General features: G+C 45.9%; 1 protein-coding gene across 1 annotated transcript in view; it reads right to left on the bottom strand.

Annotated features, from left to right (window-relative positions):
• LOC127578705 (solute carrier family 12 member 5-like) overlaps positions 1–24,471 on the bottom strand; it is a 490,113-nt gene that overhangs the window by 33,102 nt on the left and 432,540 nt on the right. Inside the window, 5 exon segments of the mRNA XM_052031027.1 lie at positions 11,014–11,182; positions 12,066–12,170; positions 15,130–15,249; positions 16,953–17,051; positions 22,981–23,099. Coding sequence (XP_051886987.1) covers positions 11,014–11,182; positions 12,066–12,170; positions 15,130–15,249; positions 16,953–17,051; positions 22,981–23,099 — 612 coding nt within the window.

Genomic DNA, 24,471 nt, shown 5'->3' with positions numbered 1-24,471 from the left:
TATTTCAGGTTTCTGGCATCTGCACACTTTGCTTTCCAAGCACATTTCTGAAGAAGTACATACGTCACTGCTCTTGAGTTAGCAGGTCAATCTGCTTGTGGGGTGTTAATCAAATTCCTCACTTCCTCATTTTGTGCTTCAACAGTGATTCACTTTTGCTCTCATTCCTGGTGCCTTTGACAATAACATTTTAAAAATCACTGCAATTAAAAAAAAGAATTGTCCCAAACAATGAAACCTTCAGGGATTGCTATTGCAAAAATAATTTCAGTTATCTATGAAACATCTTTTTTTTACACTACAGATAAAGTTTTAGAGTCTTCCTTATACCCGGCACCTCTGCAAAGAGAGATGAAAGAATCAGAAATCAAATGAAGTAAAGCTCTTGTTGTATAACCTTTGGGTTCAACAGGGAGAGTGCCAGGAATCAGAGAAATGTTATCTACCTACTGCTCCAGTGGTCTGTTCACACTCTGCGATGTAGGACAAGGTAATTTAGACACAAATAGAAAAGTAAAAAATATATTGTTTGAACCAAACCAACATGTAAGGAATACTAAATTTCATGTCCAGCGTGAAACAGAATGACAAAGGCTTCTACAGGATTGGGACCTAGAAATCAGATCTTGTACTGTTTTTTTAAACCCGGCATGATCCGGAGTCGGTTTTACCTGGAGCAGATTGCATTCGTGATTATTTTCAGGTGAAACGGTGCCAATTGTGAATTCTTTTTACTGCAATCCATGTTAGAGGAACTAGTGCTCTTACAGTGTCAGATGTATGATGTCATTCACAGCACCACGTCTATGCTGATATGAAATGGAGCTCTGAGCTCTGAGCAACAGTCAGTATGGAACAGTCTCAGGTGAATCAGGAGCACATTGCACTGACACCCAGCGTCCCAGACGTTAATGGTGCTTGTGTGCCTCAGACTGCTGCACAGAATCAACAGGAGCTGTTCACCATTATGACCAAATTTAACTGAGAGTAAAGCACATAACAACATATGTGCCACTTGCTTCTTAATTGCCTACGTGTGAGCTTTCAGTGGTTTACACACGAGGAAACCCAGGTCCCTTGACGTCAATATGTGTGTGTGTGTGTGTGTGTGTGTGTATGTCTGTGTGTGTACGTGTCTGCACGTGTGTTTCTCTGTGTGTGTATATGTGTCTGCACCTGTGTGAGTGTGTGTCTCTGTGTGAGTGTGTGTGTGTGTGTGTGTGAGTATGTGTGTGTGAGAGTGTGAGAGTGTGTGTGTGTGTGTGTGTGTGTGTGTGTGTAGCTCACTTTGCCATACCTTGTGAACTCATGGAATTTCTTCTGCTGTTGTGTGGTGCAGGGATTCCCAGTCCTGGATATGAAAGCTCAACACATCCTCTGACTTTTCTAATGGAGATTCTGACTGTTCATCTAGCCCTTGAGAGGACAAGGCTCCTGCCTGGCATTTGTTTGTAATTTACTCATTTATCAGGTTCTTGGTGTTGCTGGTCAGGCCAGCAGTTATTGCCTATTCCTACTCACACTGAAGAGAGGACGAGCCACCTGACTAAACCACTGTGGTACTTCTGGGGAAGATGCTCCCCCAGTGCTGTTGGGGAGGGAGATCCAGGATTTGACCCAGTGACGATGCAGGACCCCTGATGTATTTCCAAGTCAGGATGGTGAGGGACTGGGAGGGGACCTGCAGTTGGCGGTGTCCTCACGCATCTGCTGCTGTCTGTCCTTCCCGGTGGTGGAGGCTGTGGGGTTTGGGAGATGTTATTGCAGCAGCTCAGGTGAGTTACTGCGGTGCATTTTGTAAACAGTACACTGCAGCCACAGTGCATGGCTGGTGTTCGGGAATGATTGCAGAGGATGGTAGATGGGTTGCTTTTTCCTGAACCCCTTGAGAGTTGTTGGAGCTGTATGCATCTGAGCAAGTGGAGAATCTTCCAACACACTCTGAGCTAGTGACTAGCAGACACTGGAAGGGCTTCATGATGTCAGGAGGTGAGTTAATTTCAAAAAGATGTCTAACCTTTGACCTACTTATGTAATCACCATAGTTACATGGTGGTCCAATTGAGTTTCTAGTCATTGATAGTGGGGTGAGACTATTGAACGGTCCCCTAGTACAGTAAGATGGACCGTTGACCTCACAATCTACCTCATCATGGCCTTACACATTAGTGTCTGCCTGCATTGCACTTTCTCTGTAACTGTAATGCTATATTCTGCATTTTGTTATTGTTTTTCCATTGTACTACCTCAAATGTACTGATGAGATGAAAGGATCTGTGTGGATGGCATGCAAAACAAAGTTTTTCACTGTACCTCAGTCTTCAACTCATCTTCAAGAGGCAGTGCCTCAAGAAGGCGGCATCCGTCACTGAGGACCCTCACCACTTGGGACATGCCCTCTTCACGTTACCACCATCGGGGAGGAGGTACAGGAGCCTGAAGACCCACACTCAACGATTCAGGAACAGCTTCTTCCCCTCCACCATCAGATTTCTGAACGGTCCGTGAACCCATGAACACTACCTCGTTATTCCTTTTTTGCACTATTTATTTATTTTGTAATTTATAGTAATTTTATGTCTTGCACTGTACTGCTTCCACAAAACAACAACTTTCACGACATTGTCAGTGATAATAAACCTGATTATGACTCTAATAAACCAAATTACCAGTGAATGTCAAGGTTAGATGGCTGGACTCTCTCTTGTTGGAAACACAAGCGGCTGCAGATGCTGGAACATTCAGCAAAAAATAAACTGCTGAAAGCAGGGTCTTGATCCGATATGTCAGCCACCCCTTTGCCTCCACAGACGCTGCTCAACCTGCTGAGTTCTTTCAGCTGTTTATTGTTCAATTATTGCCTGGCGCTGTTGGAGTGCAATTGTTACCTGCCATTGACCAGCCCCTGCATGAACGTTGTCTCAGACCTGCTGCACATAGACACAGGCTGCTTCACTCGCTGAGGAACTGTGAATGGAATCGAGTGCAACCACCAGTGAACATTCTGACCTTCTGATGGAAGGACACCACTAACTAAGCAGTTGAAGGTGGTTGGATCTATTTTTAAAGTAAAGGCACCTGCATGCTTTTTTTAAACAGAATATCCTGCTTCTCACTTTGTAAATAGGCCAAGCACGGAGGTGAAGCAACTTCCCTCACGGAGGCAGTGAACCTTGGAGCACTAACCTCATGTACGACTTGCCTAAAAAAAGCACTGTTAATGGTGGCCTAGAGCGAGATCACCTGGAAACCCATTTAACTGTTTATCGAAACTCGTATTTCAAACCTGAGTGTGAAAGCTATTTATTGCTCATTTTTAGTGACTCCCTTGACAATAAGCTGCATCTCAGGATATTTCAGGCTTGAAATTAAACTGTGCTGGATGATTGGGATTCATTTGCCAAATACATGTTCTTAAACACACAGCATCTGAACAAATAGAATGATGTACTTCAAATGGAAACACCAGAGACTGCAGATGCTGGTATCTGGAGCAACACACAATCTGCTGGAGGAACTCAGGGGGTCGAGCAGCGTCTGTGAGGTGAAAGGAATTGTCGACATTTCGGGTTGAAACCCTGCATCAGGACTGAGAGGGGAGAGGGGAGACGGCCGGTATAGAGAGGAGAGGGGGAGGGGTGAGACAGGAGTCCAAGGTATCTGGTGGGCTGAGGAGGGGTGTGAGATGTCAGGCAGGTAGCGCCAGGTAGGGGAGGTGAGCGGGGGTGGAATTGGGAGACTGCGGCAGGTGGAGAGAGAGAGAGAGAGAGAGAGAGAGAGAGAGAGAGAGAGAGAGAGAGAGAGAGAGAGAGAGAGAGAGAGAGAGAGAGAGAGAGAGAGAGAGAGAGAGAGAGAGAGAGAGAGAGAGAGAGAGAGAGAGAGAGAGAGAGAGAGAGAGAGAGAGAGAGAGAGAGAGAGGGAAGAGAGGGAAAAAAAGCTGGAGCGAGGTGGAGGCGGAGAGTGTGAAGATGGGAGATGGCTGCTGGAGGGAGATAAGCAGACACACAAAGCTCTACTGTGCTGGACCCTGATAGATAACAGAGGTGAGAACGTCCCCTTCCCTCTCCTGGCTCCATCCACCCACTTCACACACAGGTTACCCCCCCCCCCCCCCCCCAACCACCCCTCCCAAAATCTGGTTTCAACTGCTCCTCTAATGGCTCCCACTCTCACCTCCTTTACTTACTCTTCACCCTCCCCCCACCATCTTGCTCCATCTGTTCCCCCCCCCACCCCGTCTGCCTCCATCTATAAACCACCTGCCGCAGTCTCCCAACTCCACCCCCCCTCACCTCCCCGACCTGGTGCTACCTGCCTGACATCTCACACCCCTCCTCAGCCCACCAGTTACCTCGGACCCCTGTCTCACCCCTCCCCCTCTCCTCTCTACACTGGCCATCTCCCCTTTCCCCTCTCAGTCCTGATGCAGGGTTTCGACCTGAAACGTCGACAATTCCTTTCCCCCACAGATGCTGCTCGACCTGCTGAGTTCCTCCAGCGGATTGCGTGTTGCAATGTACTTCAAATGTTTATGACAAAAGTGCTATTGACAGTTTAGAGTATAAATAGATTAAAACATAGTTGTATCTTTATAAATTCTAAACTCTGGCTAGGCTGCATCCAGAGTATTGCATTCAATTCTGGTCACCCCATTACAGGAAGGGTGCGGGGGCTTTGGAGAGGGTGCAGAAGAGGTTCACCAGGATGCTGCCTGGATTAGAGGGCATGTGCTATAAGGAGAGGTTGGACAACCTTGGGTTGTTTTCTCTGGAGCAGTGGAGGCTGAGGGGAGACCTGATAGAACTTTATAAGATAATGAGAGACATAGATAGACTAGACAGCTGGTATCTTTTGTCCAGGGTCAAAACGTCTAATACCAGAGGGCATGCATTTAAGGTGAGAAGGGGCAAGTTTTTTTACACCGAGAGTGGTGGGTGCCTGTAATGTGCTGCCAGGGGTGGGGGTGGAGGCAGATACGATAGAGGCGTTTAAGAGGCTCTTAGATGGACGCATGGATGTGCAGAGAATGGAGGGATGTGGACATCGTGTAGGCAGAAGGGATTCATTTTGTTAGGCATTTAATTACTAGTCTAATTAGTATGGCACAACATCGAGGGCTGAAAGGCCTGTTCCTGTGCTGTGCTGTTCTATGATCTATCGTCCATTTATCTTCATACTTCCTTGCAGCACAGAAGGAGCCAGTCAGCCCAGCTCCATGGCAGCTCACAGACCTACCCCATTCCCCCACATTCCCATCAAATACATCACCCACCTCCACCAGGGGCAACGCTACAGGGGTCAATTAACCTCACAACCCACATGGCTTTGGGACGTGGGAGGAAATGGGAGCATCCAGTGGAAATTCACACAGTCACAGAGAGAACATGCAAATCCACACAGGCAGCAGCAGATGTCAGGATCGAACCTGGGCTGCTGGAGTTTTGAGGGAGCAGATCTACTCGCTGTGCCGCTGTGTACTTGTGTCATCTCTTTCACCTCAACTAGGTGCAAGAATAGTGGCATCCAGGAGTCGATATAGATAAATCTTTGAAGGTGCTAAAATATAACATATGTGATCACTGGCTTCATCCAACAGACACATGACACCTCCCTGTGAGGCCCTTTGGGAGTAAAGTGGGTTTGCAGTGACAGCTGAGGAAACAATGCCGACTGCAGATAAGTTCTGCAGCTGTGCACTGGTCAGAACAAACAACAGCCTGTAACCTCTGCAGCACTGCTCTAATATGTCGGCTGGCACCACACTGCAGCTCACCCGCGATACGGGACTACAGCACGTTATATCTATCCCTCATGTTGATACTAACTAGCTTTTACAAAGTTTGACACCCCTTCAGTGTTGTTACATGCATCAACTACTTCAACCAAACATCAACGGGCATCAACTGGTTAATAATAAGACAAACATGTTGGATGTGAATGAATTCGCTTTTGTAGCTGGTGGCTGGTCAAATCTTGTTACATTAATAGTGCTAACAAATGATTAAAGATGCCCAAAAACTTAGATTCTGCCTGAAATCGGCAGTGATTCTTATACCGGCAGACACTGACTTGAACAGAATTAGTAGCTCACTTCAGATTGTGTGGAGTTGATATCCATGGCAATGATGAATAATTGGCACCATATGCCCAGTATATTTGGTTGTTAGTAATAAAGTGGTGAGCAGTAACTGCACTTCATCTGCTTGATATCACTTCACCATACTCCAACATTTCCCAGCTTGATTGCATGCAATCAGTTATGTGAAAAACAAGAGTGTAGAAACTGCAACCTAAAATCCACCAGACGATCACAGGCATTAGGTAGAAGGGAAAGTTGCCTCCTTATTTTGACCCAGAACCTAAGACAGAGGCATAGGATAATACAGGCTAACATCTGGATGCAAACTACCTGTCCAAATCAACTGTGAATTACACTTAAATTACATGGCAACCATCTCATATTCCTCTTCAGGCACCAACCTCATTAGAATTAATTTATTTTCCGCTGGCAAAAGTTGTCAGTCAAAATTACCCTGTTGTTACTGCCAGTCATATAAAACTTTCAATATTCTGTGGCAGACATACTGACACAGGGAACCATTTTGAGTCTGTAGCTCAATTATTAAACATAAATCGACTTTTGACTGATATCTACTTTTCCATTAAAGCGCAACACCAGTTTCCTCATTAAAATTCTGAAGTGTCCTTCATAACAGCTTCAGGGAGTTGGTGTTTCTAATCTGCCCTTTGGTGAGGCCAAAAAGAAGCAGCTAAAATGTTTGGGTGACACTCAGATTCTTCACGTGGAGAAGTCCAACAGCTGGTAGACCAGACCTCCAGTTCAGAAAAATGTCAATGCATTTCATCCCAGGAACAAGGTGAGTAAACTATCTAATCCAAGAAAGGAGAGGAAATCCATATCACCATTCTTTATAAATTCACTAACACCCTGGATTCCAGCAAACAAGCTCTTTAGAATCTGTTCTCAATAAATTAGCTGTGGCTACTCTGAGCATTTTAACTAATTGGTGGCAGAACCTCAGATGGCGACGAGGAGGCATACAGGAGTGAGATAGATCAGCTGGTTAAGTGGTGTCGCAACAACAACCTCGCACTCAACGTCAGCAAGACCAAGGAATGGATTGTTGGCATCAGGAAGGGGAAGTCGGGAGAACACACACCAGCCCTCATTGAGGGGTCAGCGGTGGAAAGGGTGAGCGGCTTCAAGTTCCTGGGTGTCAACATCTCAGAGGATCTATGCTGGGCCCAGCACATTGATGCAATCATGAAGAAGGCACACCAGTGGCTCTACTTTGTTAGGAGTTTGAGGAGATTTGGTTTGTCACCAAAGAATCTTACAAATTTCTATAGATGTACAGTGGAGAGCATTCTGACTGGTTGCATCACCGCCTGGTACGGAGGCTCCAATGCACAGGATTGCAAGAGGCTGCAGAGGGTTGTAGATTCAGCCAGTTCCATCACGGGCACAACCCTCCCCACATCGAGGACATCTTCAAGAGGCAGTGCTTCAAGAAGGCGGCATCCATCACTAAGGGCTCTCACCACCCGGGACATGCCCTCTTCTTGTTACTACCATCAGGGAGGAGGTACAGGAGCCTGAAGACCCACACCCAATGATTCAGGAACAGCTTCTTCCCCTCCGCCATCAGATTTCTGAATGGTCCAATAACCCATGAACACTACCTCGTTATTCATTTTAGCACTATTCTTGTAATTTATAGCTTTTTATGTCTTGCACTGTACTGCTGCCACAAAACAACAAACTTCACATCATATGTCAGTGATAATAAACCTGATTCTGATTCTGGTTCTGACATATCAGAGATGTTTTGCTCTCCAATTATCATCCAAGTAAATTACACTGATTGCAGTCATTTGATATTGTAAGTATATTTACTAATGGGTTAATCAATTCAAGTAGTTTAAAAGTCTTGAAACTGAACATTCTTTACAGTACAGGATGGGGTTAAATTTTTGTACTGCTCTCAAATACGACGATGGAGTCAAAGGATTTGCAAGGAACCCTTTAACCACTGGCTGAAAGCGAAGACTGAAAGTACGACAACATTTCAGACTGCAGTTCTGAATAGGAGGATTCATTGCAAACTGACTGGGCGCGAGTGCCAATTCTTCTGAAATTGATAAAAACTATTGCTTGAAGCTTCAAAAAGTGCCCCTGCAACCCATCTGTGGGAATTATAACCTGGTCAGATGCACAAAAACATTTCTGACAACCCAAAGCACATTTGCAATGAGAAAACATGCTCAGTTTTCGGGACGTGAAAACACAAGCCGTCGATGTTTGAGCAAAGCGTTATTAATAAAATAATTATCAGCCTGCGTACGGAATGAAAGGGAACAATTTGCCCTCCAGCCTCACCTTCCCAAGGTTGTTAGAAAGCACACACAAGAAATAAATGTTTTGTGAAGACACAAGAAATTCTGCAGATGCTGGAATCTGGAGCAACACACACACAAAATGCTGGAGGAACTCAGCAGGTCAGGCAGCATCCGCGGAGGGAAATAAACAGTCGACGTTTTGGGCCGAGACCCCTCATCAGGACTGGAAAGGAAGAGGGCAGAAGCCGGAATAAGAAGGTGGGGGGAGGGGGAGGAGCACACACAGATAGGAGAGAGGTGAGTCCAGGTGAGAGGTGAGTCCAGGTGAGAAGGGGAAGGTAGGTGGGAGGGGTTGGGTGAGGAGATGTAAGAAGCTGAGAGGTGGGAGGTAGAAGAGGCAAAGGGCTGAAGAAGAAGGAATCCGGTTGGAGAGGGCAGTGGACCATGGAATAAAGGATGGGGGAGGGGAGGAGAGGAGATGGGCAGGTCATCAAGGCAGGGGAAGGGAGCCACAGGAATAAGGGAAGGAGTGGGGGGGGGGGGTGGGGGAGAAAAAGGGGAGGGGTTACCGGAAGTTGGAGAAATCGATGTTGAGGCCGTCAGGTTGGAGACTCCCAAGGCGGAATCTGAGGTGTTGTTCCTCCAACCTGCGTCTGGCCTCAACGTGGCAGTAGAGGAGGCCGTGGACGGACATGTCAGTGTGGGAGTGGGATGTGGAATTGAAGTGGGTGGCCACCGGGAAGTCCTGGCTGTTGTGGCAGACGGAGTGGAGGTGCTCGACGAAGTTGTCACCCAATCTGTCCTTTGTTCTTACAAAGGAAATCAAAGCTATCAATTTGTCAGTATAAGAAAGTTCAAGTCATGATCTCGAACTGAACGATACCTGACTCAGATGCATGCTAGCGGTTATAACTAGAATGTTGTCCAATATTGGGCAAAGTGCCTCACACCACAGACATAGATTGGATCTGGCTTTTGGTATGGATTTACCAGATTAACTGAACTGTGTACAGACTCTTGCTGGAATACTTAGGAAAACTTATTACAAATATGCTGGTGTTAATGATTGTCAACATTTTGGGTTGAAACCCTTAGACCTGAAATGTCGACAATTCCTTTCCCCTCACAGATGCTGCTCGACCTGCTGAGTTCCTCCAGCAGATGGTTTGTTGCTCCAGATTCCAGCGTCTGTAGTCTCCAGTGTCTCCATGGTGTTAATGAGGTTTGACTGCGTATTATTGAAACTAATGGCCATAAAAACACATGGCTCAGTTATATTCCGGTGCAAATCTGCTCAAGGATATTGATTTAACTCCATTAAAAAAGTTAATTCTGGAAAAAATTGCAAAAGTTGAATTGAAAGGGTGGCATTGGAGGACTCCTTGTGCATGAATATTGAACTTCATTGCCAACTTGAAACTGAAGAGCACAGACCAGGTATGATCCTGGACTTACCCAACAGAAATTATTTCAGCTGGGAAAATCGCTGAATGTCCTACAGTCATAGCAACTGCTGGGCCAACGATCTCAAATCACAAAATCTGGTATCATGCTCTTCATGTTCTGAAGCTATGGGATCCTTCCTTTCTATGGGATCCTTCCTTTCCCCCAGTTGGCATTGGATTGGCGAGCTCACATAGAATGGCTGGTGTGATAAAGGAATAGTGTTGCATGGTGCAATAGAAACATAGAGACATACAGGTGTACAAAGTCATGAGGGGCATGGACAGGGTGAATGCATGCAGTCTTTTTGCAAGGGTTGAGGAATCAAGAACTAAAGATGAGAGGGGAGAGATTTAATAGGAACTTGAGGGGCAACTTTTTCACCCAGGAATGGTCAATATATGGAACGAGCTGCTAGAGGAAGTGGGTGAGGCAGGCACATTAACAACATTTAGAAGGTACTTGGACAGGTACATGGATAGGAAAGGTTTAGAGGGATATAGGGCAAAGGCGGGCAAATGGGACCAGCTTAGATGGGAATCTTGGTCGGCAGGGACCGGTTGGGCTGAAGGGCCTGTTTCTGTGCTGTACGACTCCACGACTCGACAGCATGGAAACAGGCCCTTCGGCCCATCAAGTCAGTGCCGACCAGGTGCTTTTCTAAAACTGTGGTTGAGACGTTTTGCTTTCTGAGAGAATGTGCTTGGAAGATATTCCTTCCAAACAAGAAGATCCTTCAGCTTAATGTGCAAAAAAATTACCATTGAAAATTGTAAGATCTATTGATAAATGATTACTTTTATCAGTACATTTTAAAAACTATGAATTACTTTAAATCAAATAGAAAATTTTCTAACTTTAGGGAAAATTATTTTGCCGGCAGACTTGTCAATAGTAGCAAATATTTTATGTGGTAATGACACAGCATTCTCTTCCATTTCAGAAACTCATTGAAGTGAATGGCACATTTAATGCTCTCAATTGCGGCTGGTAATTCATGTGTTTCATGTTGTAGCCTAGGCATCTAATAAGGGTCAAGTGCAAATTATGTGGTAAACAGATTTACTCTGTTCCTGTAAGTATATGTTACGGAACCAGGTTGTAAACTCCCGATGAATGTAAATTAGGAGCTCTCTCCAAAGGACATTATTCTGTCAGCCCACTCATATCAATTGAAGCAAGACGTGCGAGAATGTGTGAGTGAATTACCTCCTCAGCGCGTTGGGCTTGGGTGTGATTTTCCAGGAAGCTGCCCTCCAGCACGGAGCCCACAATGGTGAGGCCTTTCCCAGCCTTCAGCTGGCAGGTGAACGTCAGAAGTTGTGGGTGTTTGACATTCTGGTCCTGGTCAACCTTTACCAGCACAAGAAGCTGGGGCCTAGCAACAAAGCAGATTATTTTGTCAACTCAACCTGCAAGAAAACAAAACGTAACACTTGGACGAGTACATGGATAGGAAAGGTTTAGAGGGATATGGGCCAGGTGCGGGCAAATGGGACTGGCCTGGATGGGAATCTTGGTCAGCATGGACCAGTTGGGCTGAAGGGCCGGTTTCTGTGTTGTATGTCTCTATAACTCTGAAACTGATCTGAAGTGGATGATGATACACTTAAAGCAAATTTACTGTAATTGGAACTAAACCTTCATTATCATCCATTTTGTGGGGTAAGAGTCGGTTAATGTCATAAAATCACAGAGATACACAGCACAGAAACAGGCCTTTCAGCCCACTAAATTAGTGCTGGCCATCAGCACCCATTTACGCTCATCCTACCTATCCCATTTTATTCTCCCCTCATTCCCATTAACTCCCCCCGGATTCTACCACTCGCCTACATTCTTGGGGCACTTTACAGTGGCCAATTAACCCACCAATCTTGGGATGTGGGAGGAAACCAGGAGGACTCGCACAGGGTCACAGGGAGAATGTTGCAAACTCCACACAGAGAGCAGCACAAGTCAGGATTGAACCCGGGACTCTGGAGCTGTGAGGCAGTGGCTCTGTGCTAACCAGAGCCTGTCAGTAGGGCATAGTTTGCACAAGCTGAGGAAAGCAAAACATTCACTGTATCTGACCATTGTAATTGAGTAAACACGACCCTGAGTGCATGGTAACATCGGCAGAAAACAAACCCTTGGAAATAAGATAGTTATTGCTGGGTTTATTGACCTCTGCTCTTTCGTCAATTATGAAACGCCAACAGATTTGCAGATATTATCACAATCCCGTGTAGATACTGAAGGGTAGGAGACCTCCTTACCTCCAGTTCTTGGTGTGCGGGGGACCTTCTTCAAGCCTGAGCAGAGCATAACGGGCTGCACTGAGTGACAAGCCGCGGATTCCATCACCCCATTCTTTCTCAGCTCTGCAGGAAGAAAATAAAGATCAGTAAAACGTTCTGCTGTTCAATACTGAGATCGTTGTTTCCCGCTCCTTCAGAGTAATTTAGAAGTCAGTATGATTATTTCCTAAACTCTCCATACTTTTCTCTGTGAATATTTCCAACCCTTTGGAACTTTCTCATCATTGTTATCAAATGGCCATTCAGTTTTCGCAATGACCTGTTGCTGGCATTTTAACTCAGTTCAGGTCTCATGTTCTTCAGCTTTTCCTGCTATTGAAATTAGATCTTCAGTATTAACCTGCACTTCAGTTTCAATGCTTCCTGCTGAATAAAATGATCTGGGCTTGTCCCTTAGTCAGAGTCATGAATGGCTACATGGTCTCACACACACACACACACACACACACACACACACACACACACACACACACACACACACACACACACACAAACGTGCGTGCGCACACACACGCACAAATGCACAAACGTGCACACACATGCACAAATGCACACACACACGCACAAATGCACGCACACACACGCACGCACAAACGCACACACACACATGCACATATGCACACACACAACGCATGTGCACACAGACACACACAGACACACAAACATGCACACACACAAATACGCACACACAAACGTACATATGCGCAAACACACACAGACACACAAATGTGCATGTGCACACAACGCACGCACACACAAACACGCACAAACAATGCGAACACACACACGCACAGACACACACACAAAAGAACATATGCACACACACATAAACACATATGCACGCACACACAACACACGCACACACACAAACGTGTACATGCACACACACACAATGCCCACACACACACAAATGCACATATGCACACACACACAATGTGCGCACACACAGACACACATACACAAATGTGCACATACACACAGACACACACAGACACACACACGCACACACACACATACAGCGAACACACACAGCGAACACACACACACACACACACACACTCACACACACACACACACACAGAGCGAACACACATACACACACACACACACACACACACACACACACACACACACACACACACACACACTGAGGTAACCAAGGGGACATTTACAGCTAAATTACAAACATCTGTCACCATTTCTAGGACCTGCTGCCAGAAGCCGAATGTATCTGTCCAATGGCAACCATTCCTTCCTCCTCCTCCCCTCCCACTCCCTCTCCTTTCTATCCGCCAAAGTGAAAATCCAGTCTCTTGTTGGGTGCTACACAAAGCTCACGAGTTGAGCTCTGCAAGATCGCCAAACCCAGCCCGTCCTTGATCAGACCAGAAGACGTATGGTCTGCCTCTCTCTGCAGTTGGCCTGAGTTTCACCATGTTGGCTTGGTCACAGAGCCAGTTTAAGGCTCTTGAGTGGGTTCATTTCTCCTCTGTTCTGTAGGAAGCTGTTCAGTCACCCTGACCACCCCGCCCACCCCACCCCACCCCACCCTCTGCCACTGTCAGTGTTTGCAAGTCACATCTGCCACAACTCCCCGCGCACGAGTGCTTGCCTTGGTTTTGATCGCTTTCCTCTACCATTAATGGCAGTGATTTCCCAATCTCCAGCACTGATCCAATCACAGGGGAAGGATGAATCTGTGTTGAGTGAAATCTCTGCCAGGTAGATTGTTTGCATTAGGGTGATGGAAGATCTGAAGAGAACATTTTGACTCCAGCAAATATCATGACCACTATCCAAGCCCAGTCCAGGTCACATGGTGTGGGAGAGATGAAGTCTGAAGTCTGCCAGCTCAGGCTGATCAAACTGGATCTTCAGGAGGAGCTTTTCACGGGATGGGGAAGAGGAGGTGAGGTGGGATTGGGAGATGCAGGAAGCCCATTGGTCATGGATTCAGCAAATTGGAAGCTGGAAACAATTCAGGATCAGCAGAATTTGAGACTTATACATCTGCATCTGACTACATATAGGCAACTAACCACCAGCCATTAGCCTTGACAGAGATCTGTCAGAGTGGCCTTTCCTGCAAGCTGGTTGTGGCTGTCGGAACGTTTGAAAGCCAACAGCGGATTGGTACAACAAAAGCAGGGGAAATAACTTCTTGCTCTAAATTCACTGTTGTTGAAATAAAGGAATAGAAGATTAAATGACACAAGTGACTTTATATTTTCTACTTTATCAAGTACAGAGCCACCTCAGTGATTCTCCATCCAAAGACAACTTTGCTGTTTTCCCCAGACGCTGTTCTAGGAAGAAGTTGGCCAGGCGAGGTCTTTATTCCTTGGAGCGTAGGAGAATGAGGGGCGATGTTATAGAGGTTTATGAAATCATGAGAGGTATAAATCAGGTGGATGGTAACAGTCTTTTCCCCAGGGGAGGGGAGTCCGAAACTAGGAGGCATAGATTGAGGGTGAGAGGGGAAAGATTTAAAAGGGACCTGAGGGGAAACTTTTTCACGCAGAGGGTGGTGAGTGTGTGGAACGAGCTGCCAGGGGAAGTGGGTGAGGCAGGTACAACAGTATCATTTAAAAAGCACTTGGATAGGTACATGGAGGGGCAGGGCTCGGAGGGATATGGGCCGAACGCAGGAAATTGGGACTAGCTGGGTGGGCACTGTGGTCGGCATGGACTGGTTGGGCCGAAGGGCCTGTATCTGTGCTGTATTGCTCTGTGACTCTGTGACCGCTGCACCTTTTCCAGTATTTTCTGCTTATTAACAGAGTATCAGCCGCTGCAGCCATTTGCCTTGTCTGAGTTACTACCGGCTCTCTCTCACACTCTCATTGGCTCAGTGAGAAACCAACCTATACCTAAGCTAGGGCGCTGGTAGTGTTTAACTTAGTGACAGCACTTCGTCCAGAGTACAGATCAACATCCAAAGGATAGGACTGGCTGCACTGCAAGGACATGGCACAGAGTTTCATTCTGTAAAGTACTGTACAAAATAAGCAGAGTCACTTACCCGTTGAACTCAATGTATTTGTAGATAAGTCCAGCAATTACCATGGCCACTATGGCATAGTACCAAGAGCATATAAACATCAGGGCCAGACACAGGCTCATTCCCAGGAATGACATAGCCCTGAGAAAAAATAAAATCTTGTCACAAGTGCAGAGATGTAATCGCAGTTGCTAACACACCTTGCCTGTGGAAGCATGTGCGAGGTATGAACAGTTCATCACATTTTATTTAGTAATATGCATTACAGCACTTGCACATCTACGTCAGCTTCTGAATTACAACAGTGACTACTAGACATCATTTAATTAGCTGTAAAGCCTGAGATTGTAGAAAACGCTGGTGAACTTTGCTAGTTTGTAATTCGGAAGGTACTTTGCAAAAACAGAAGGCATGGTGAATGTACATCTGAGACCTTCCCCTTCTGGATGAGGTCTTTGCAGGAGATTAGTATTAAATTTGCAGTGTTATCCAGTATGGGGGGAGGTGAGAGTTTGTTTTGCTGTGTAGCATGAGGACACAGATCCAATAACTGTGTTGCTGCAGTAGCCATTTCATTTTCCTAAAGTTGGCATTTTATTGTAAGAATTACCAATAAAATTAGTGAGGAAGGTTTTGGTGCCTACACTAACCCTGGGGCAAGGTGGTTTACACTTCTTTATTGCATGGGCATGTTAATTGAGGAAATGTGATGGGGTTAGATGAAGTTTGCTCATTGTCGAGAATTCAATTCAGAGCAATCCTGATAAAATCCTCAGAAGCTCTTAAGTGGATAAGCTGTTACTTATCCACTTTCCTCAATGTAACACATACCAAGGAACCTGCTACCTTCTGTAAAACATGTGCAATGCAATGTGCTCTAAACTACTTGCTATTGACCCAACATACACTAAATAATCTGTTGCTATACACATCAGACTTGGATGCAGCTGTAATCCTTAAACAACATCCTGCTTTATTTAAGAGCAATTTTTAGAAAGCTTTTGTCACGATTGGACAAAATTGATAGCATCAAAAATATAGACCTCTAAATAGATAACTCAATGTTTAAGTATGTGGCATATTAGAAGTTTTCTTGGCAGTGATTGGATGTATACAGAGTGTTTCACAAAGGTCTCCATATAATTTCCAGGTTCATATGTTGTCCTTATGCAGGACGTTGCTGACAAAAGTGTGGTGGTATCCAATTGTCTTCTACCTGCCTAAGATCATATGTTGCCTGCAAATGATACGGGCCACTCATATGGAAGTAGTCCTTTTACACAATGTGCAGTCTGCTTCAATGAGATGTGAAGTGAAGTGAATGGCCAGGTCTGAGGCAGGCAGTCTCAAGCTTGGATCCACCAAAATTCTGCACTTCTCGAGATCTTCTTCCAGCAAATAAATGGGAGATACTGGCTTATTCACAACCTCAACCGTTGCCCCATCAACTACTCCCCAAACCTGCCCCTGATCACAAAACCCTTTGCCACTTCATCACCTGTAACACAGCTGAACTTTGTGGTCCTGATTCTGACCCCACTTCTCAGAACCACACCCCATCTCCCCAGCAAACTAGCGGGCCTCCCTCCTCTACAACCCCCCACCTGTTTGAGTTCCTCCACCTGCAGAGCAAGTAGGTGAAAGGTCTATGTGCACAGCATGCAATGCCTGGTGCCTCATGCACTAAAGAATCTGCAGTGAGGGGGGGGGGGGGCAGGGGTCACACACATTAGATGTGTTGACCCACCCTGCTTTGTCAGTTTAGTGCACTTTCCCTGACAGAACAATTTCTAGGTCGAGGTAGAACTGAAACCAGATCATACTCTTGTGTCATTGTTTCATACCAGTGGTAATATTTGAATCGGGGTCTCCAGTTTGGAGTTCGGAGCAGAGTTTGCAGAGCGCAGGCCAGGTTCACAAACATGTAGCACATCAGGAAGAACCTGAGGAGAAAGAAATGTCATTTTAAGTCACTTCCTTTGTCATGCAATAGAAATTGGGCAGGTGTTCTTCAATTGGTACTAAAGAACACACAATAACTGTGATGAGGGTGAAGAACAAATCCTAACACAGTGCACACTACATTTTGCCTGTAAGGTTGGTCTTACAAAATATTTGAAATCTCTGTTTATAGTGCCACTTCTGATCTATGTTCCAGCTCAAACATTAAATCATCCTTTCCCTTTCGGATGTTCATTGAGTTGCTCCATTTTTTCCAGTATTTTCTTATATTTATTTCAGATTTCCAGCATTCACAGATCATCTCTGAATGGAGTGCTAGGTTGGATGATTGGACTGTGGTCTTCAGTGTTGATAAACAGTGAGTGATGCATTTGGGTTCAGTGTAAATTCACACCAGTGTACAGGGGCAGAGCTAACTGATAAACGTTGCTTTGCTGAGGGAAAGGACCTGGGAGACCAAAGTGGATAAAAACTGAACATTTACATGCAATATAATGAAGACATTGTGAATACAAGGAATATTTTAGGATCTTTTGCTGAGACAATACAAACAGTACCACAGCAGGGAGTGATAGGACCTATAACGGGGTCTACCTTTAGGGGATAACTTGGATGGTTACTGGAAATGAGTGCAGGATTCCAATCACTGCAGGTTGCATGTTAATTCTCTGCATTTACATGAGTGCTCCAATTGTAGGGGAGGTACATTCTAGTCTGAGCATTCACTGGTGAGGGTTCTTGTCTGGGAGGCAAGGAAAGATGGGTCAACAGGATCGGAGGGATCTTGGGGTCCGAGTCCATAGGACGCCCAAAGCGACTGCACAGGTTGACTCTGTGGTTGAGAAGGCACACGGTGTATTGTCCTTCATCAACCGTGGAATTGAATTTAGGAGCTGAGAGGTAATCTTGCGGCTGTATAGAACCCTGGTCAGACCCCACTTGGAGTACTGTGCTCAGTTCTGGTCACCTCACTACAGGAAGGATGTGGAAGCCATAGAAAAGGTGCAGAAGAGATCTACAAGGATGCTGCCTGGAATGCGGAGCATGCCTTATGAAATCAGGTTGAGTGAACTCGGCCTTTTCTCCTTGGAGCGACGGAGGATGAGGGGGGACCTGATAGAGGTGTATAAGATGATGAGAGGCATTGATCGTGTGGATAGTCAGAGGCTTTTCCCCAGGGCTGAAATGGTTGACACAAGAGGACACAGGTTTAAGGTGCTGGGGAGTAGGTACAGAGGAGATGTCAGGGGTAAGTTTTTTACTCAGAGAGTGGTGAGTGTGTGGAATGGGCTGCCAGCAACGGTGGTGGAGACGGATACGATAGGGTCTTCTAAGAGACTGTTGGATAGGTACATGGAGTTGAGAAAAATAGAGGGCTATGGGTAAGCCTAGTAATTTCTAGGGTAGGGACATGTTCGGTGCAGCTTTGTGGGCTGAAGGGCCTGAATTGTGCTGTAGGTTTTTCTATGTTTCTAACAGGGGAGGGTGTTTTCGGACTCTTCCCTGGAGGACTTGGTGGAGGATGAGTCCAAGTGGGTGCTTGGTGGTAGCTGGGGTTCCAGTGGGTCGGAGGGCTGGCTCCGTGCTGTACCCCTATGTGACTCCATGATTGTTGTCATTGTTTATTATTGTCACATGAACCGAGGTACAGTGAGAACTGTTTTGCACGCTACCCTACAGATCATGACATCACATCAGTACTTCGAGGTGGTACAAGGGAAAAACAATAACAGAATGCAGTGCAGGCAGACGATAAGATGCAAGGCCATGACGAGGTAGATTGTGAGGTCAAGAGTCCATCTTAATGTACACACGGTCTGTTCAATAGTCTTATAACAGCGGGGTAGAAGCTGTCCTTGAGCCTGGTGGTGCGTGCTTTCAGGCTTTTGTATCTTCTGCTCAATGGGAGAGGGGAGAAGAGAGAATGTCCGGGGTGGGTGGGGTCTTTGGTTATGCTGGCTGCTCTACCGAGGCAGTGAGAAGCTGTCGAGTGTAGCTGCAAGTTCGGACAGATGACTAGACACAGTGAAGGCATGAAAGGAGAAAGGTGTGGAATTCAGTGACCCCATTTGAAGGATCAAGAGCAGCAAATGCATCTCCAATCCCAACAACCGCACCGCTAGCCTCAGTGCCCCACAGCCCCATCACTCACAAGCCAACAGACGCTGTTGTACCTCCATTCGCAGGTTCAGCTCCCCCTCACCTTGCCACCTGCCTCACACCTCACCCCACTGACGTCCAGCTGACCGTTCACGATGACGACATCACCCAAACACTCTGACACAACACTCCTCTCCTTATTGTGGGGTAGAGTGGGACATCATAGCAAAGGGCGACAGTTAATTGGCATGAGGCAGGTGAATAGAAGGAAGAGTCCTCAGTACAGTTGAAGTAGTTATTACTGAGACCCTGGTCAGCAGTGTGGCCAAAGCCACCAATGTATTCACAGGCGTTCTCCCCTCAACATTGCACTCCTCATCCTGAACCCTGTTCTGATTTACAAGCTGTTGACTCTGCAAGCTTGTGGCTCTTAACACCTCCCACCCCTTCCCTCACCAAACACAATCTCTGGAACGTGGCCAGATAACCTGGCAGAAGAATAAAAAGGAAGGGAGGATGAAGACACAATCTAACACCCCGCACTGCTCAGTTCAGACACCGACCTGGTGCGTAGTTTGGAGGTGGGACCAGCAAGTGGTGGGACCTGCAGTGGGTGACCTCCGTCGAGGTCAGAGGGAAGAGAAATTGTAGCCCTCAGATTGGCTAAGCAACACACAAATTCTGATGCAGAGGAATCAAATTAGGATGGATGAAGCTGTCTGTGGAAGAGGTAGGCATGAAGAATTGCTTGATGCATGGACAGGCCTATCTGAAAGCCTTCAGACAATGTCAAGGAGATTGCAGGTGGCAGACGACAAAGATGCAGAAGGTTTCGTGCAAAGCCTGGAAGTCAATCCTTTGCAAAACGAAAGGATGAGAAAATTCATCAGAGACCTGACTAGGATATGGTGTTTCGTGGCTTACATCTCCGTTTCCGTTGTGGGACAAGCAGAAGCCACCTGATGTCTGGGTGCTGCAGTGGAAGTGGGACAGACTTCGTGTAAGGCCATTTGTTGTGGAGATTCATGGTGGTTCTGCACTGGCAGTGTTGAGACGGGGTGTCACAGCCTGTCCTGCAGATTACAAGTGTTACATTGTGTAGGTGTGTCCTCATCTTCACTATCTTTGTGTTCTAATGCAGGCAAATCAAATTAGGATGGAGGTAAATGCTGAGACGCTTCCCCCAGTGGGAGAGTCTCAAACAAGGGGACAGAGTTACAAGGGAAGGGAATGGTCATTTAATACTCAGGTCCGAAGGGATTTCTTCTCTCAGAGGCTGGTGAACCTCAGGAGTTCTCTATCCCAGAGGGTTGTGGAGGTTAGATCTCTGGAGGTATTTAAAGAGGCAATAGATACATTTTTGAAATATCAGGAATTGGGGGCTTTGCGGAACTGGTGCAGAAGAGGAATTGAGGCCTGGGGAAGATCAGCCATGCTTATATTGAATGGCAGGGCAGGTAGTCTTCTCCTGCTCCTAGTCTCTCATGTCCTTGTGCTCTTCTGCCAGGTTATCTGGCCAAGTTGAATTTCTTGGCTTTCCGAAAGGAGCGAAAATCATGCAGTGGTGAGGGAAGGGATGGGGAGATTTTAAGAGGTGAATGAATTCATCTGTCCTTTTTCAGGAGGGCCTTATTTGTGGTACCATTACCACCGTTCCATCAGAGCCTGAAAAACACCAACCATTCTGCGGCTGGTGATATAGAGAAGGTGCAGACAGTAGCCATGGCTGAAACAATGAGGACTTCCTTACTGGAGGTATCACGGAGCTTCCAGGTAGGAAAATTGGCCCCAGGACACCTCTGTGCGGATATGGCCTTCACTGATAATCCCTCCTATTCCTCCTCCCATTGCGTTTCTTCTTTGGGATTTATCTGCTCATTTTCCCTGACCTGCTCTGCTCAGGAGGAATGCCCACAAGTGCATCCATGTCTGCAAGCATTAGGTTTATGTGGAACCTTCAAAGTCAAGACAAACTCTGCTGCTTTGAGTACTTTCAGCAAGCAAGGATATACTCAGAACTGCACTTTCCACTCTCTTGGAAGAGATTTGACTGCATCATTGAAATTCAGAAACAGAATAGATCGCATCCCATGGACACTTCATTTTACCAAACAGAAATAGAAAATGTAAGGAGAGAAGTAAGAACCTGGGACTTGTTTCTGGGGAATTTGAGAGGTTTCAGGTAGTGAACATTACAATCTATAAAAAACATATCTCTGGGAAATTAGGTTAAGTCAGTTGGAATTAACATTGATTGCTTTTGAGTGTGAAACAGAGATTTATGCAAAATTAATGCCGAGTTTCTTTGTTACCTTATGAAGTACCTGGTCTGGAAGGTGCCCTACTCTGGTTAGACCAGTAGGTCTCTCCTTTCCTTGCACTCTCCACATCGTGGCCGAAGTCTTGATGGAGACATTTACTGCTTTTGGTTAGCTGATAGAATGCACTGCTGTCCCTGAGCTCCACGTCACCTGGTGATGGGACATGGGCTCAAATTCACAGCAACTCATCCTGTAAATAAATAGTCCATAGGAAACATGGAGGCATGATGCGCTTACCCGGAGAAGGGAATTAATTAGAGGATATGTTGTTCACATCACCCCACAACATATCCAACTCTGCTGCTCTCCTGTTCACTCTTAAGGGCAAGACCCTTAACAGTGTTGAAGAGCAGAGAGACCTTGGGGTGCAAGTCCATGACTCATTGAAAGTGGCTACACAGGTAGACAGGATGGTTAAGAAGGCTTACAGAATGCTTGCTTTCATTAATCGGGGTATTGAGTACAGGAGTCAAGAAGTTATGATGCATCTCTATAGAACTCTGGTTAGGCCGCATTTAGAGTATTGCATGCAATTCTGGTCACCTCACTATAGGAAGGACGTTGAGGCTTTAGAGAGGGTGCAGAGGAGGTTTACCAGGATGCTGCCTGGGTTAGAGGGCATGTGCTATCAGGAGAGGCTGGACAAACTTGGGCTCTTTTCTCCGGGGCTGAAAGGTGATCTGCTGGAAGTGTATAAAATTATGAGGGGTATAGATAGAGTGGACAAGCAGTATCTTTTTCCCATTATTGAGCGATCCAATACCAGAGGGCATGCATTTAAGGTGAGAGGGGGTAGGTTCAGAGGAGGTGTGAGAGATACGTTTTTTACTCAGAGAGTGGTGGATGCCTGGAATGTGTTGCCTGATAGGGTGGTGGAGGCAAATTCATTGGGGGCTTTTAAGAGGGGCTTGGATGGGCACATGAATGAGAGGAAAATGGAGGGATATGGGTATTCTGTAGGTAGGAGGGATTAGCTATGTCGGCACAACATTGTGGGCCGCAGGGTCTATCCTGTGCTGTACTGTTCTACATTCTATGTCCAAATCCACCTCTCACCCACCAGCTCTTGCTCCATTCCTTCCCTCCACCTCTTTATACTGGCTCTCTCTCCTCTATCTTTGATTCCAGATGAAGGGTCTCAATCCATGACGTTGACCGTCCATTTCCCTCCACGGATGCTGCCTGACCTGCTGAGTTCCTCCAGTATTTTGTGTGTTGTTGCTGTAACACCTCCAGCATCTGCAGTCTCTTGTGGCTCCAACACAGAACAGAACTTGTGACTGCCATTAAAAGAGGTCTGAGCATAACTTATACATCTATCCTTTTAGTAAGGAACATAATCAGAATTATTGTTAAAAGAGTAGACATAAATAACGGAGCCTGCTGAGAAAAACAGTTGGGTTCTCAATTTGTAGAAAACTCTGCACTGAAATGCAGGTTGGTAAAATTGGCTCTCAGATTGCCGGGTGGTTTGTGTTTGTGTACGTACATGGAAAGGATGGGAGCCACTTCATCCAGAGAGGCGATGAGAATTCCGGTTTCACAGATGCATGCCGTCAGGAGCAGGGCCCAGGTGGGCTCACCGTTTGCTTTCCCGTGGCCAAAAACCTGAGAATTATAAACCAGTAAGACAATGTGAGCAGGTGAGAGAAAACTGATGCATGTTCAAGAGATGGCGAGTGCTTTACAAATAACATGGCGTACAAAAGCAGTAAACCATAAGAAGAAATTATTCCTTTCAGAGGAAATTGATCACTTATTGACCTCCCCGCTGCTCTATTGCTGACCCAGGAGTTGCCATTTGTAAATCCCTGTTAAAAGCATATTTTTGTTAGATTCATGAATAACTAATAATATGACCCTAAATACAAATCCTTAACATGCCAAAGGTGAGATGTAGAATTATTCTGTGCAAATGAATTTGAACTATTTTGGTTACATTTTATCAGAACAACCTGCATATTTATTTCAAGGAAGTTTGGCATTAAGTAGCAGTACTTATGCTCCAATTACTAGTCCACCAATATTTGCACAGTGCGTCAAAACCCACGTCCTAATGATTTGGGAGTGGGAGGAAATCATCTGCTTCGTAGTTTCCTGGCCCCTGGACACCTTTGGAATAACACAGCCGCTGTCAAATGCATAACTTTCATATCAACCTCAATGTTATTAAGGAAGACAGTTTATTGATGTCTTGCAACTCCCATCACGTTGCTATAGGAACTGTTGGCTTGATACAGCTTTACAGATGTTTTGATTTGACGACAATGTAGTGTAGGTGGTATTGAATAGGCATCCTGAGATGAAACTCTCCCATTGGCTTCAACGGAAGTGAAAATTGCGGAGGTTGTAAAGCAGGCTTCTTGATTGTTGTCCCTCGTTTTATATTGTCACTCAAGGACAAAATCACACACATTATGTTGAAAGACGTCTACCTAGTCAATGTGAGGTGATCAGTTTCAAGCCCCGACATCTGCTGGGAACCAGGTAGGTGGGGAGTTGAAATCACCACGGTCACATCTCGACTGAAGCTGATAATGCCACAAAGATCTATCTGCAATTAGAACTTGGCAGTCTGCATGAAGAGCTGCAGTTAGTTTCCTGCCAGGTCCAACCTAAGGCGGCAGCTGAAGTTATTCTCAATGGGTTTCGGTGGTCAAGCCCCTCTCCTCCCATGGCCTCCAATACTGAAGGTGCCACCTCCTCCATTTCCCTGAACCTCTGATACTAAATCACATTCTCCACAAATGCACAAGGCAAACACGTGCATTGCTGCTATTTTATTAATCTTATGAAACGAAAGTTGGTTTGTCACTTTAAATAAAAGCGTCTTGGAGCTGAGAGATTTCTGTTTCCAGTGAAAACGAATGGATCTTTCTGCAGAGGCATGTGTCAGAAAGTTTCACAGGATCCACCACATCACACGTCCCCAAGAACACGACGCTGAAGGCTTAAAGGGCGGCACATTAGCAACAGTTCA

The sequence above is a fragment of the Pristis pectinata genome, chromosome 16, assembly GCF_009764475.1.
Source record: "Pristis pectinata isolate sPriPec2 chromosome 16, sPriPec2.1.pri, whole genome shotgun sequence".
Lineage (NCBI taxonomy): Eukaryota > Metazoa > Chordata > Chondrichthyes > Rhinopristiformes > Pristidae > Pristis > Pristis pectinata.
Note: the sequence above shows the minus strand (reverse complement) of the source record. Positions and strands in the feature narration are given on the sequence as shown.